Source organism: Panthera onca, chromosome C1 (genome assembly GCF_046562875.1).
Source record: "Panthera onca isolate mPanOnc1 chromosome C1, mPanOnc1 haplotype 2, whole genome shotgun sequence".
NCBI lineage: Eukaryota > Metazoa > Chordata > Mammalia > Carnivora > Felidae > Panthera > Panthera onca.
This window is the reverse complement of record NC_138346.1, coordinates 65,510,517-65,525,964: the sequence shown is the minus strand read 5'-3', so window position 1 is coordinate 65,525,964 and position 15,448 is coordinate 65,510,517. Positions and strand designations below refer to the sequence as shown.

The window sequence follows — 15,448 nt, the reverse complement described above, 5'->3', positions numbered from 1 at the left end:
TTAAAATTTCCTGAACAGCTGGTTAGAAGAATGGTTTATAATAAGTGTAACATTGGCCCTTTTGAAATGTCTGTTAATACTAGCCTGTGCATATTTCTAAGAATTCTTTCCCTAATAATAGAAGCTGTGAAATTAGAAGAAAATCCAAGAGTGTATTAATTACATTGACTATTTCTCATTGTTTTCTACATCTGACTTCTTAAAGCTATTATTTTGCTCCAAGGAAACACAGGATGCATAGGATGCCAAGGATGCATGGTCATCCTTCTGTGACCGACTACAGGCATGTGAATAATTGGTCAAGAAAGGAAGAGCATTCTATCTTCTATTGTACTACTTTGCTTTTTTTTTTTAGTGCTTTAAACATGGACTTACCATATAAAGTAGAATTCAAGAAGACATAACAAGTTCTGTAACTGGGCAAATTTTATTGGTTGATTGATTTAGTCACTTTGTTTTTAAAAACTGCAGAGGAAAAGCACATGTTTGGAGAGCGAGAAAATAGATCTGTAGTCACATGATTTAAGTCTCGTGATTTAAGAAAATAGAAAGTGGATCTATCTGTAGTATATTACAAAAAATAATAACATAAGTATTTTTCCTAAGAACCTCAGAATTCTTATAAAAGACATTCTTATCCTTGGTGTGTTATAGTTTTCATGGTAACACCTCATAATTTTTTGTGTTTTGTTTTCTTCCAAAGTGCTTACTTATTATATGTTCTTTCTGCTTTATAGGATTTATTCTATTATGCAAAGAATGAACATTTGGGGTAGATTAGCAATTATTTTCTCATCAGCAAACAAAAGAAAACATTCAATATTTAGGGTGCAATGGAGTCTATGTCCAGCTATGCCATTAACTCTGGAGATTTGGGAGAATTCACTGAACTTCTTTGGATTTTCATACTCATCTGCACAATGAATTACCACTAAGCCCCAGAGACAAGTCACTTCTAGTACAATGATTTTGTGATCTTAGTATTTATAATGCCTTCTAACAGAAATAGTCATTTGAAGAGTTTGTTTTTTCCCTTCCTTTTTCACAGACCACTTTAGCCTTATGGCATGTTCTTACATAGTCTGATTTACATACTTACAGGTATGCAAATTTCCCCCTATTTTTCCATAGGTGTTTTGTGACAAGAGCATCTTTATTTGTTCTTCTTTGTCACCTCTCTCTTTAAAGGTTCCCTAAACTCATTTTACACTGTTCTCCAATCTCAATTGCATTCAAGCCTTCTGAAATAGATCAGGGGACAAATGTCCCTGTTTTTTTCCTCACTTATCCCTAGGAAAGAAGCTGTCTTTTCAACCTTAAAAAGTTACATCCAGTGTCATCAGTTTCAAGATAGGAGCAGACGGATACACTGCCTTATAGTACACTGGGCAGGAAGCATCACCTTGTTTTTCAGATGAAGAAATTGATAGGTATTAACTTAGAAGGTTAGGAAACAATATGGACACGGTTTGTTAACTCAAGTAAGTTTTCTACTCCATGACTACCTGTGTGGGCAAAGTTACAGACAGGAAGGAGAAATGGAGAGATTAAAATGTAGTGTCTTGTCTGTGATCCAAATGAAAGGCCATAAGGCAATGGAATACAAATTTCTTAATAATCAGGTCACTGATTTCCTGACCATTAGTCTTGGGCATTTCACAGTAGGATGAAAAATGATAAAACTCAAATATTTGAAAAGTAAATACCATCTGTAAATTTTAGCAAAAATAAACTGTGACTTTCTGTTAAGATAAATAAAAGAATGACATCTTTTATGAATAATACACAAAATGAAATTTGGGTGTTAATGTGGAAAAACTTTAGGGAGTCATGTTCAATAAAATCTATATAGTAATCATTCACAACAAAGTAATAGTACAGTTGAATATAAACTGAATTCGTCTGTGCAGATAGATAATCCACAGGGGAAAATAGAGATGTATTTTCTTTATCATGTGGTATGGGAGAATGTCTTCTTATCGGAATCAACTGAAGGAATGTACTTTTGTATGAATGTGAGGTTTTGAATGACAGGTGAATTTCAAAACTGACATTTGTTATGAACAAATCAGTGTTGTACAATCATAGCATTCATAATCACAACTTTGTATTCCTGTATATTTTGTATTTTTGAAAGCATTTTAAGTAAAACATATTTACAATTTTAACTGAAATATATGAAAATGTTTATTTGAGTAAGAAGTCTCTGTGGAAAACCAGATACTCAGGGAGCCAAAACACAAATGATTTTTAATTTTTTCTGATCACATAGGTTGCTCTCAACTGCTATTGTATACATAAACCTTAACCAAAAGGATTCTATAAGATGGTTCAATGTGGGAGCTGGGGGAGGAGGTATGAAGAATAGAAAAGAAAAGAAACAGCTTGGTTATCTGTTACCTGGGATTGTTTGGGCCATGGTCTACAGTGATGAAATCAAACCAATCCAAATAAAGTATACCAATGAGCCCTGTTCTACGAGCTCCAGAAAATACCAGCCCTAAGATGAAAGGCAGGAGGTGCATGAATGAGCAATGAATATATATGCATCCATGCATATGCATGTGTATATGTGTACGTATATATACACTGATTGGTCCCAGAAAAAACCCTTGCAATGATTTTGGAATTAGAGTTCTTTAACAGTGAATAGTAAACCATCAAACAAAGAACACTAGATTAAATACGAAAATCTAATTTTGAGACCAGCTCTGGCACATATAACTAAAAAACCGTGGAGAATCACATAACCACGGAGGGCCCTTGTCTTCCTTTCACATAAGGAAACATTTAGACATGTTTTCCTATGCCAAAAAGGAGCTTGTTAGATTAGGTAAGACTATATGATATTTAGGACCTTTCTGTTTCTAACAACTGTTATTCTGTGATCATGCAATCAGTCTTTTGCTCTGTTTCCAAATATGTAATTCCTGTTACCCTGTATTTTTGTCAAGTAGATGGCTTAAATGGGGAAATATCAGGCCATCTGAAATGGGTGACTGACAAAGCTTTTTCTAAAGTACTATTATTTCTTTCTCATGTATTACAGGTCTCCATGAATAAAGGAAATAAATCCACAGTCTATAATTCTCATGGCAATCGCTTATTTTGGCTAGATCCATCTCCTGAGTGTTAGGGGTGGGGAGACAAGCAAAGAGCAATTTTTAGACATTCTAAAGATTTGGTCCACCCATCACATCTGCCTCTAAGTAATTGTGTGATCATGGGAAAGTTTTTTAACCACTGTGACTCTCCATTTTCTTATCTATAAATTTTAGAAAATAATAGCACCTACCTCATGAGGTTGTTAAACAAGAGAAGCAAATGAGAAAATGCTCTTACTGCATTTAACCTAAATTCAACCCACGGTGCCTCAGGAATGTTCATTATTAACATCATGAAGCTCTTAATAAATCACTGTCTTTCATCAGAATAATCACAGGAGTAGGAGGAGAGACAATATTTTTGTTTGATGTTCTCATAAGCATATGCTTCTGTAGAGGCATTTTGTAGCTTTGCTTGAAAGCCTGAAGAAAAGAGGGAGACTGTGGAACATTGCAAATACAGTGTTGTGAAATGATGCAGTCTGCTTTATGAGAGCAGATATTTTAAATGCCTTTACTGTTCATAAGGTGATGGTATTTTCTTTTCAAAGCCTGAAACACCTATCTGAGCGTGCTACATTTGTTTGCAGTGACCGTTGGCCCTAATAAGCCTGCCAGTGGGTTTGCAGAAGACAGTGCTGCACAGAGCGAAGGTGTGTCAGACCTCCAGGAGGTGGTGTCCTTGAAGGAGCGGATGGCGAGGTACCAGGCTGCTGTTTCCAGGGGTGACTGCCGCAGCTTCTCTGCCAATGTAAGCTGCTCCTGGTGGTTTTGCATTAGGCAATGTGCTTTTTGTCTGCCCTTCGCACACTCTCCTTACACTGTAATGCAAGAATACCACTGGGTGGTGGGATAAAGCAGAGAAAGCACATAGTATGAATCAAAGGCAAGGATGTGAATTGAAGCTTCAGTGCTGCTACTTACTAGCTGTGTGAATTTGGGCTACTATCTTAACCCCTCCCTGAGCTTCAGTTTCCTTAACTGAAAAATGGGAATAGCCATCTACCACAGAGGATCTTAGAGAGAAGTCAAAGAGATAATTTACGTGTAAGCCATAAGGCAGAGTATAAATGTGTTATTATTGCCATCATTATCATTTAACCTATAGCTATTCTCCTCAGGAAGGTTGGGAATTAATTTCAAATTTTAATAATGTGGGTCTGCATGCCGCCCTCCTTGGTCTCATGTATAGTTCATTTAAATTCACTGGCAGTATAAATTTTTTTTTGCTTTTCTCATTTCTCTGTATGCACTAAATCCATTAGGAGTAGCTTAATCAACATAGAAATGAGGGAGATTAGCAATGTAGGCACTCTGCTAAACCAATTATGATTATAGGAAACAGCAGGATTCAGTAGGACCACCAATTTTAGAGCCAAAGCATAATAAAGTCATATTCAAAAGAATTTGTTGAGTTCTATCATCTGTGGCCTTCAATCCACAGGGTTTGATGAGTCATTTTATTAGTAGCAGCTTTATAGCTTAATGGAATATAAGGTTTCTCTTTTATAATTATAATCTCCAAATTAGCAAAGTTGTTCATTTAACCAAAAGAGAAAGAGAGAGAAAGAATAGCCAAGAAGGGTGGCGTTCTAAAATAGCTACTCTTAACATTCTTCTTTACAAATTATTTAGAGACAAGGCTGACTGTGCCAAACTCATTAACAATATTGTAATTCTAAATGACATTTAAGTTTTTACATAGTCATTAAAATCCATTTTAGATGCAGCACGGATTTTGAATGAATGTACAGAAATCACAGAAGTAGCTAGATCTCTTCCAAAATAAATAGTATCACTCCAGTGCCTCCTGCCAGTCCTCTTAGATAGCACCCCCTGCTGGATCATTAGGGAACTTTACTACAAATTAGTGTTCTAAATTGGAGAAAAGATTCTTGGGGAAACAGACTGATTTTGAAAGTACCTAGTGAGAGAAGGGTTATTTAGTAAACAATTTTTTTTTATTTTGGAAGACTTTTATCTTACAGGCACTGGGAGAATACACCATAAGACAAATTTGTATTTATACTGTGCTAAAAAACAGAATATTTAAATCGGGCACTAAGAAAACTAAATTATCCCACTATTTAATACAAACACACAAAAAAAAATGTTAATGCTATTATGAAGGTAGCCTACATATAAATAATTTAATAACACTTCTCTGCTTGTTTTGGCTCAGGTCATGATCTCAGGGTTGTGAGATTGAGCCCTGCACTGGGCTCTGCACTGGGCATGGAGCCTGCTTAAAATTCTCTCTCTCCCTCTTCTTCTGCCCCTCCCCCTGCTCTCTGTCCAAAAAAAAAAAAAAAAAAAATCATGGAAACTGCCATTAACAACATTTCTGTCTACACAAAAAGCCCATTAGTTTATGTGCATAATCTGGAAGTCTCTGATTCAGCCCCAAACTGAATCCATTATATTTCAGTCACATTGAGATCAGTTTTTGATGATCCTAGCCTCAGCCAGATGGCATTTGGTTGAACCTAAATAAAAGTCATGCCCATGGAAAGGTGATGGTGTGCAGAAGCACCCTAGAAGAGAAGGGAGAGGTAACATTTGCTAAGCAATGAATTAAAATGCCAGATTCTGTGCTATGCAGTTTTACTTCCTTTATCTTTTTTAGCACTCACAAGAAATATGTGGAAAATACATTGTTTTCCCAGTTTATAAGAAATAAAACCGAGGTTCACAAACTCTGGTCTAAGGTTTTAAGTGTCAGAACCGGGATTAGAATTACTATTTGTCCAATTCCCCAATTATGTTATTTCTACTATACCCTAGAACCCAAGGCCAGTTCTTCGCAAAGAAAATAGATGATTGTGTAATGTATTCACCTAGGTAAGTGTTAGGTAGCTAAATTACTTTATTATTAAAATAACTTAATTAGGTTCTGTGTTAGGTATTTAAATCAGTTTGTCAATAAAATGGCTTAATTATTATGGGCATACCCATTAGATTTCAAATCTTATTTGAGTCTGAGATTAAGAAACATTGAATAAGGATCAACATAAAAATGTTTAATATAAACAATCTAAGTTATGTGGTCATTGACAATAACACGGGTTAGTTGAAATGTACAGTGCATGGGGCCAAACAAGGCAAAGGCACAGGGATGCTCTCTCCACCTGAGCAAGGAAACATCACTCTAGCTCGTGACCACAGACCGCTCCTTGAGCAGGTCCTGCCATCTCACATATGTAAACCTTCATTTACAAGCTGAGCTGAATAAAGAAACCATATCACCACCACTGAACTACAGCTCAACAGACTTCCTCACTTAGGTGGGTGAGTGGCAACAAGACTGTATAATAGTAGTACTCCTGACAAAAATAACCAACTGTATGCATTTTTGCACATGTAACATGGTCTGATTCCAAAGCGCAATGCGAAAGGAAAGGAATGGGTGTATTTGGGGGTTTTGAATCCATTTCGTACATGAGAAGCAACACGTTCAGTATCAGAACTGATATTTTTGTGAAAATGCACTTACTAGGAAAGTATTCAGTCATTAACATAATTACTGAGGGTTATTAGATTAATTTACACATGATTTGGACATTGTTTATAGTTGTTGGAAAGAGTGGGCTTTTTCTTAACAATAATTGCCTTAATTTCCATAATTTAATGCTCTTATATTATCTATGTCTGATCAATCAAGGAAGGCCATTTATGTACATTAAATGGCAACGGGGAAAGGTACAAGAAATATCGTGGCCTTAAATCACCTTTTCCCTTCTTTATCTTAAATTTCAAAATAGATGCCATACTTTCTCATGACCTTAACATGTATCAAATGGCCGTAACTGGCCGGGATTTATATTTGAAGTTTGTTGCAGAATTTGATAGAATATATATCTAAAACATATAAATACACATTTTTATCCTTCTTTCCATACAGCAGATATGCATATTCTTAAATATTGGATAGTTCACAGAATTAGGTCAAGGTTATGAACTTGCTAAAGCAACCACTTGAAATTGCTAGTAATTCAGATAATCCTGAGTACTAACTCACTCTCCAATATTTTGGAATTTAGGAAAACCCACGATAATAGTTGTATTTTTAGTATCAGTTTGAGAAACTACATATTTGGGTAGAGATTCCAGGATCCCTGGAGTCCACAGTCCATGTTATGGGAGCCTCAGCTCACAGGTATCCAGTTACTTTCAGGTCTCAAGGCTTCAAGGTTATGTCAGGACTGGGCCAGACCTCAGGAGACCTCCCTGTAGTTTGAAGGGTTGCTGAATCTCTTCCCAGTTTTAAGCAGCCCTCCAAGCTTCCTAGAGGAGGGCTGGTTGGCATGGGGCCTGTTTGCTTGAGAGTTATCATCCCATCTGGGTTAGAGTGCCTGCTAGGCTGAGGAGTGTGTTGAATCATCAAAACCAAAGCCCTTAAGTTTCTACACTTCCCACAGGGGCATGAGATCTGACAAGGCTCCTCAGTGTTTTTCAAGTTGTTCCAAATGATGCCTATTGAATTAGGCTTTCTATTCTGCAAAATGTCAATGATAGCCTAGAATTTTTCTGACGTTAAACCCTCTGATTCTCACACAATACTAAAAGCTGGGTCCTGGGGTATGCCAGTCCCGGAGGAGTTGTTTTTCTGCCTGCCCTTTACTACTAGTGATTAAGACAAACAGCAGTCATTAAAACAGACAGATAGGGGTTCAGATTTCAGCTCCTACACACACCCCAGCTATGAGAACTTAACAAGTTGTCTTACTTCCCCAAATATCAATTTCCTCATTTTAAAATGAGGCTAAATGCCCATATCTCACAGGAGTTGGAGAAACATCAAATGACAAGATATATGCAAACACATAGAAATCACTCAGCACTAATATTAAGTAGTTGTTATTATTACTGATATTGACATTTTTGCATAAGAGAAAATTATTTTGTTCGTGTTTAGTGATTTAAATACATTTTGGAATGAGTCAAATGTTTTAAATATTCTGAATAATGTGTTGCCTATGTAGATGTTTAGGATTTTAATGACAACCTTACTGTGGGTTAAAATTGAATCCATTGTTCTAATTTCTACTAGTCTGAGTATTATTAGAGAAATACATTCTACAGGTTTAATCTCCAGATATCAAAATCTATCTGAGTTGAGGAGAATTAACTCAATATTTTTAAGTTCCCTCTGACTTTATCAAAAGACTGATAAATGAGAAAACAACACGGAGAGATTATTTTTATTAAAGTTTTCTATAAGGGCCTACTGAAATAACTGTGTATTGTTATATTTTTTAATATACCACCCATCAATAATTGTCAGCGATAAAAAATAATAGCTTGCAAATCCCATCTTGAGCAGATCTAAAACTGAATCTTCCCTTTTCTTCAATCATCTTAGATGATGGAGGAATCCGGAATGTGCACGGTGCCTGGTGGTTTGGCCAGAGTGAAGAAACAATTTGAGAAGGACAAAATTGCTTCTTCTTGTAATACCTTGTCTCAGTACCAATACCAGCACCAGAAAAGATCTGAGCAGGTAATACTACTACAGGTAACGGATAAATCACATAGGGTTGAAGTCCTCTCTTCCACAGCCAATGTAGAAAGCCCCCTCTTTAGTGGCACATTTATTTTCATTACTCATTAACAAATATTGTAATTTTAAAATGCTTCAGAAAATCATCTTTAAAGCATACCACTGTACTGATTTCCTTACTTGGAGCATTTTTCTAGGGCACCATGCTGGAATATTTTTCTTCTCAGCTTCTAATGTTTCCTGGGTTAGTCAACAGGTAAATAGAAATGTTGACAGCAAATGTTTACATTGAGCCTCTGCTTCTAGGTTATAATTCATGATAAACTATCTGCTGGTTGTTTGGACAGATTAAATTTGAAGCATTATTTAGCTGATTATTGTGATGAGTTTTCTGTTTTCCTTAAAATCATCAAGAATTGAGTAGTAGAACCCAGATGTTATATAAAACTGCATAATGCAACTTCTACATTTTATCTGCTATAAAAGATTTTTTTTCCCATTTCATTCCTCCATTATCATATATCACTAAATATTGTCATGGGTTATGATGATTTTTTTTTTTTTTTTTTTTTTTTTTTTTAAGACTGAGGCCGTTCTTGTGCAGGCCTTCTGTACTTTTTTTTTTAATTTTTTTTTCAACATTTTTAATTTATTTTTGGGACAGAGAGAGACAGAGCATGAATGGGGGAGGGGCAGAGAGAGAGGGAGACACAGAATCGGAAACAGGCTCCAGGCTCCGAGCCATCAGCCCAGAGCCTGACGCGGGGCTCGAACTCACGGACCGCAAGATCGTGACCTGGCTGAAGTCGGACGCTTAACCGACTGCGCCACCCAGGCGCCCCGGGTTATGATGATTTTTGAATGGGAGAATCCCAGTAATAAAACCCATTAGACTTAGCTCAGCACTTTGAAAAACAGTAATTGCACTGTGAACAGCCGTATTTAGGTCCATGTTTTCCACGAGGAAGAGAGTAACTTCTAAAATTTTGTGGTGGAAGATAAAAGGTTGTTTTTTGTTTGTTTGTTTGTTTGTTTGGAGAAAAATCCCTAGGATATTTGGAGTTACCTAAGTTTTCAAAATGAAGGCAATTGCGTGTGTATCATATGTGTGTGGGGGAGGGTGGAAGAGGTAGGGGGGAATATAACAATAGAATGATTAAAAATCTGATATGTAAAATAGTATTTGTTTTCTTTTTCTGGCTCTGTCTGAAAAGTAAAAAAAAAAAAATGTGCAGTCTAAATAGCTCAATAAATTTATGGTACGATTTATTTTAACTTTGCCTAATAGAAACAAAATGTAAATAAGAAATTAAGATTGGATATACTTGTGGTCCAATATATAGGCATTGCAACATAGGAGTCTTTAAGTGAGTCAATTGTGTGTTTACTTGAAACTGATCAACGATACAAGGTGTAGTTATAATTAACAACTTAAGTAACAAATTCCACATAGAAATGAATTATGTACAGATCCTTTATTTTGCAGGGAAATATTGTGATTGAGTGTAAGGGCTATGGGACTTAAAGATCTCAGTTTAGAGGCTGCCAGACCAGCTAAGTGACACAGACCTACAGCCACCTTCATGGTGCATGGCCCTAAGTGATTACTCAGGGCCCCATTCTCAGAAGGCCCCTGCACTTAGCTTAACGTTCTGCTGTCATCATCTTGAAATTCTTAATAATTTTTGAACAAGGGACCCAATTCTGGCATTCTCATTTTACACCAGTTCTGGCAAATTATGTAGTCCGTGCTACACAAATGAAATTCATCACCTCTCAACTCTCAGTTTCTGATCAATTAAGATGGGACAACTGATGAGTGATTTGTCCATCTCATGAGGTTACTGTGGAGGTCTCATATGACAAAGAGCAGCTTCCGTGAAAGTATTTCAGTATCCGTGAAACTTGAAATCAGATAGGACTCCTTCATATTGCAAGAGACACAAAGCCCAACCCAAAGTGGCATACACCAAAAGGAACATCACAGATTCACAAAAATGCAGTCTTGTGGAAGGGAGATTTGGTGTCAGCTCCGGTAGCTTACTAGAGCAGCTGGCTTGCACCAACTCTCTGGTTATTAAATTTTTAGGAATGTTGCAAACCAGATGAGATCACGTAAATAGCTTCAAATCAGCCATAGTGAGAATATTTATACTAGAGAAATTGGCAAATGCAACAAATTAGGGGTATACAGTCTTTCATTCTCTCTTCCTTCTTTTCTCTCTTTTTTTTCTTGAGAACCCATTGTTAAGTATGTATTTCCTTACCATTAATGTAAGGGCCCAATGTATGTCCATAGCATAGTAGCTAAGAGTGGGTCCAAATCCTTACTCCCTCATCTATTAGTTGCATAACATTAGGCAAGTTCCTTGATTATAATGTCAAGATTATAAATGTACCTACCTCATAAGTCTGTTAAGAGGATTAAATGAATTATATTTGTAAAGTGTTTAAGACTGTGCCTGGCCCACTGTAAGCACTACACAGTGTATCACCTTGATTATATTTCTTTTTTTTTTTTTTTAACCTCACCTCCTCTGAGTTAGCCTCATTCTCACCCAGATTTCCCTCAGATAATAGTAAAAAACATGCAGAGAAAAAGTAAGATCCTTTTCCCAGAAGTTTCAGGAACAAATCTTACTGCATCTAATTGGCTGTAAATGAACACTCATGCTTTTCCTAGAACTAATTGCTATAGCCAGGGGATGGTGATTGGTGGAAGCCTCTGTACCTGTTTACCTAAATGGAAGTTCTCAGCATTCAGTTATCAAGGGAGAATACGTGGATACTGGGTAAAAGCAAAACCAAACAGCAGCAACATATAAATGTTTTATGGATATATAGATACACACACACACACACACACACACACACACACACACAAGCTCCTTGCAAATGTAATCTATTATTATAAACTGTAGTCTGGGCTCTAGCACATGAAATATTAATGCATGTGAGTCTAATAAAAAACGTACACTAAAAGGCTGAATATCTGCAGGACTCTGGGCCTATCGTGACCTCTCTGAACTTCAGTTTCATTATCTACTTTGAGACATGCTAATTATCCCCAATAATTCCATGAGGAATGACTACACCTAGGTCATAATGCTACGTAATATAAATAACATAAAGGAAACATGTTAGAATAAATGAGTAAATGTCTTTTATTGAAATGTATGCAAGTCTGTAGGAGGATGAAAGAAAAAAAGTCATCCGTACCTCAGAAAATGAAATAATTTATAATCCTTATTATGTGGATCCTGAGAAACTTAACAGAAGACCATGGGGGAGGGGAAGGGAAAAAAAAGTTAGAGAGGGAGGGAGCCAAACCATAAGAGACTCTTAAAAGCTGAGAATAAACTGAGGGTTGATGGGGGGTGGGAGGGAGGGCAGGGTGGGTGATGGGTATTGAGGAGGGCACCTGTTGGGATGAGCACTGGGTGTTGTATGGAAACCAATTTGACAATAAATTTCATATTAAAAAAAGAAATTTGAGATACATGTCAATTTTGATTAGAGAGAGGAAAATGTAGAAAAATCATGTATTAGATACTCACTTAAACTTTTAAAGCCATCAAATGCATTCTAAAACCTGCTTCTCTTATCAGCAGGGATAGAGGACATTCACAGGTAGAGGCAGATTGTTGATTCGGTTTTACCTAAGCTGTTGTCCACCCAGATGTTTTCAGTCTTTGCTTGTTGAAAGTACTTGACATTTATCTCTCTGCAAAATCTGTCCCTGGCCAAAAAAAAAAAAAAAAAATTTAGCATGTAAAAATTAATATTAATTTGAAAATTAAGTTTGATTAGAGTTAAAAGAAAGAACATTTGTTTTGGATTTCTGACAGTAGTCAGGGTCACAATTAGTAATCCTATAAGGTGTAATAATTAAGTTCAATCTGCCTTTTTCCTTTCTAATGTACTGAAGTCAGATGTTTCAGGGTACTTAGCTATTTGGTAACCATTTGTCTGAGAAATCAGCAAAGGGGCTAAACAAGTTTAGAAAATTAAAGTGTCTCTCAAATTAAAGATCCCTTCTGTCTGCTGATTGATCAGACTATTTTATCAACCACCCTTTATTCAAAAGGGGTTCTGGAGGCACCTGGGTGGCTCCGTCGGTTGAGTGTCCAACTTTGCCTCAGGTCAGAATTTCATGGTTCATGGGTTCAAGCCCCACATGGGGCTCTGTGCTGACAGTTCAGAGCCTGGAGCCTGCTTCAGATTCTGTGTCTCCTCTCTCTCTGCCCCTCCCCTGCTCATTCTCTCTATCTCTCTCTCACTCTCTCTCTCTCCCTCCCTCTGTCAAAAATAAATAAATTAAAAAAATTTAAATGGGGTTCTGAAATAGAAAAAAAGGAGGTATAAAATATAGGAACATTCATTTCTGCCAGACATTTAAAATTTGAGATAATGTCATATTTAGATATGCTAGATTTGTCATGCTTTATGGTTCTGTTTAAGTTAGTAGCATCACTGCTAGCCTATGGAGTATCCTTATGTAAATTAGAAAAGGGAGCCACTCTGGACAATCAGACCCGCTGAGTGAGGGAAGCATGGGACAAGGGTTCAGCTTCTCAAAAGAATGTGTTGGGGAAACTTTATGTAATCCATTGCCATATTCTTTTTTTTTTTTAATTTTTTTTAATGTTTAATTATTTTTGAGAGAGAGATAGAATGTGAGTAGGTCAGGGGCAGAGAGAGAGACACACACAGAATCCTAAGCAGGCTCCAGGCTCTGAGCTGTCATCCCAGAGCCTGACATGGGGCTCGAATTCACAAGCTATGAGATCATGACCTGAGCTGAAGTCGGACGCTCAACCGACTGAGCCACCCAGGCGCCCCCATTCCCATATTCTTAAAAGGGTGACTTGAAATATGCTGGAGAAGGTATTAGAATACATGTGTTTTTTGTGTGAAACTGCCATCATCTCTTTCTGAGTTCATTTTCACTTGCCCATTCTGTGGTTTCTGTCTTTTCAGGACTTTCTTTTTCTTCTTTTTTTCCCCCTTTTTTAGCAGCTTTATTGAAATACAGTTTGCATACCATAAAATTCACCCACTTTGTGTGTACAATTCAATGGCTATTTAGTATATTTACAAAGCTGTGCATTATCACCGCAGTCTAATTTTACAACATTCCCATCTGCCCCCCAAATAAACCTTGGACCTATTAGCAGTCTAAGACATCCCCTTTTGTGACATATTTTCACACTCAAGGTTTGGCCTTCATCTTCTCATGTGAATTTCTTCTTTGTTTTCTGTCCCCTATACTTATGCAGTACTGAGTAACTCTGTGCTTATTAATTTTGAAGTCCTAGAAGCCTTTACTTTTCTGGGGTTGCTTGGTTTGCTTCAGTTTTGTTTTCTAAGTGGCTTAAGTAGGAAAGAGCAGATGGAGCTCCAAAAATTTTGGAAGTAATCGGTGCAATACAGTGCTTAGGTAATTGCTTTTATGTGAAAATGGCTGCACTAAAATCCATGTCAAGAGTGTGAAGTATTCCTGACCTTTGTTCCCTATGGCCAAGTCTCATGTGGACAGGAGAAAGCTGCAACACAGTGTGTGTCTTTCTACATATATCTGCTGTTTCAAATATCCTAACATAAACATTAGCACTCGGTAAAATTATGTGGATTTGGAACAATCCCTAGACAGTTTTAGGCTGACAGAAAACATTTTTGACAGCTTGTGACAGATATAATCTGACATCTGTGTGTTTTAGACTCTTTAAAGGTGACCCATAATTATTTTCTAGCAGACTAAACATATTTTTTATCAGCAAAATGTCCACATTGCAAAGCATTTCTCATATAAGTGCTTTAAAACTACCTTTAGCTTTCTGCCACGTAATAATTTTTCAAGGTCATGGATTTCTATCATCAGTACCAACCTAACCTAGATCTCTATCAACACATAAGGTTGTGATCAAAAGCATGTCTTATATTGTCTTTTAATTGGGTATGCTATTTTTTAAATAACCATTACAACTTAAAGTAATCTCACTTAAACTGAGAAAGCTTGAGTAATGCTTCAGCCTGCTGGTTCTAGAGCCAGACAGCCCATGTTATCATCCTCAGAGTTAGACATCTGATCTCTTCTATAAAATGAGGATGAAGTAACAGGTGTGTTTTAAGAATAAAATAAGTTGGTCCTTGTAAAATCCTTCCTAAAATGTCTGGCATATATGAATCGTTCAATAAACATCAGCTATTATCATCAGCAGTATTGCCACTAAAGCCCAGAAAGCATAATCAAGTGGTAATTATTCTCAAAGGAGAATATGATTCGTAAACATTTTATGTGCATGTAAAGAGACAAAGGAGAATGACATTGTTCTTTGCCTCACACCTCACACGCCTCAGCTTTTTTTTTTTTTTTTTCCTTCAGTTATTTGGCCCTTGGAGACAGAATCATTTCCCAGGAGCTCATTAATAGTAATTAAAGATTAGTTTAAAATTAACATCCCTCTGAATGCTTTGGGCATATGTTGCTCTGGAGTAGTCAGTAACTTTAGTGCATATTTTAAAAATTGTAATAGCAGGTCTCCTTTTGAGGAAAAGTGCTTAACCCCCACTATAGGAAACGACAAGAGGAGGGGATGTCCGGGAGAGCGAGGAGAGGAGTATGTGTAGAGCGTATGTTGCACAGGTCCGCTGCAGCCTGGGTTGCCATTATGAATAAAGCCTGTGTTTCAAATGGGAGCAAATGAAGAACATAACATTTGCTTTGGAAGACTGCTTTATTCGCGGTATTGTGACACGATGTACTGAGAGGAAAATATAATTAATCTACGAATTGAATCGGGAAAAACAAACAAACAAAAAGAATATCCTGCTTGAATAAAGG

At 36.7% G+C, this 15,448-nt stretch overlaps 1 protein-coding gene across 2 annotated transcripts in view; it reads left to right on the top strand.

Moving 5' to 3' along the window:
• XIRP2 (xin actin binding repeat containing 2) overlaps positions 1–15,448 on the top strand; it is a 74,383-nt gene that overhangs the window by 20,336 nt on the left and 38,599 nt on the right. Inside the window, exons 2-3 of one of the 2 annotated variants that reach the window (XM_060621452.3) lie at positions 3,695–3,855; positions 8,467–8,604. In XM_060621452.3, the coding sequence (XP_060477435.3) occupies positions 3,799–3,855; positions 8,467–8,604 (195 nt within the window). In that variant the 5' untranslated portion in view covers positions 3,695–3,798. Of the gene's footprint in view, positions 1–3,694; positions 3,856–8,466; positions 8,605–15,448 lie in introns of those variants that run through there. The other variant, XM_078451174.2, reaches the window with a different exon arrangement.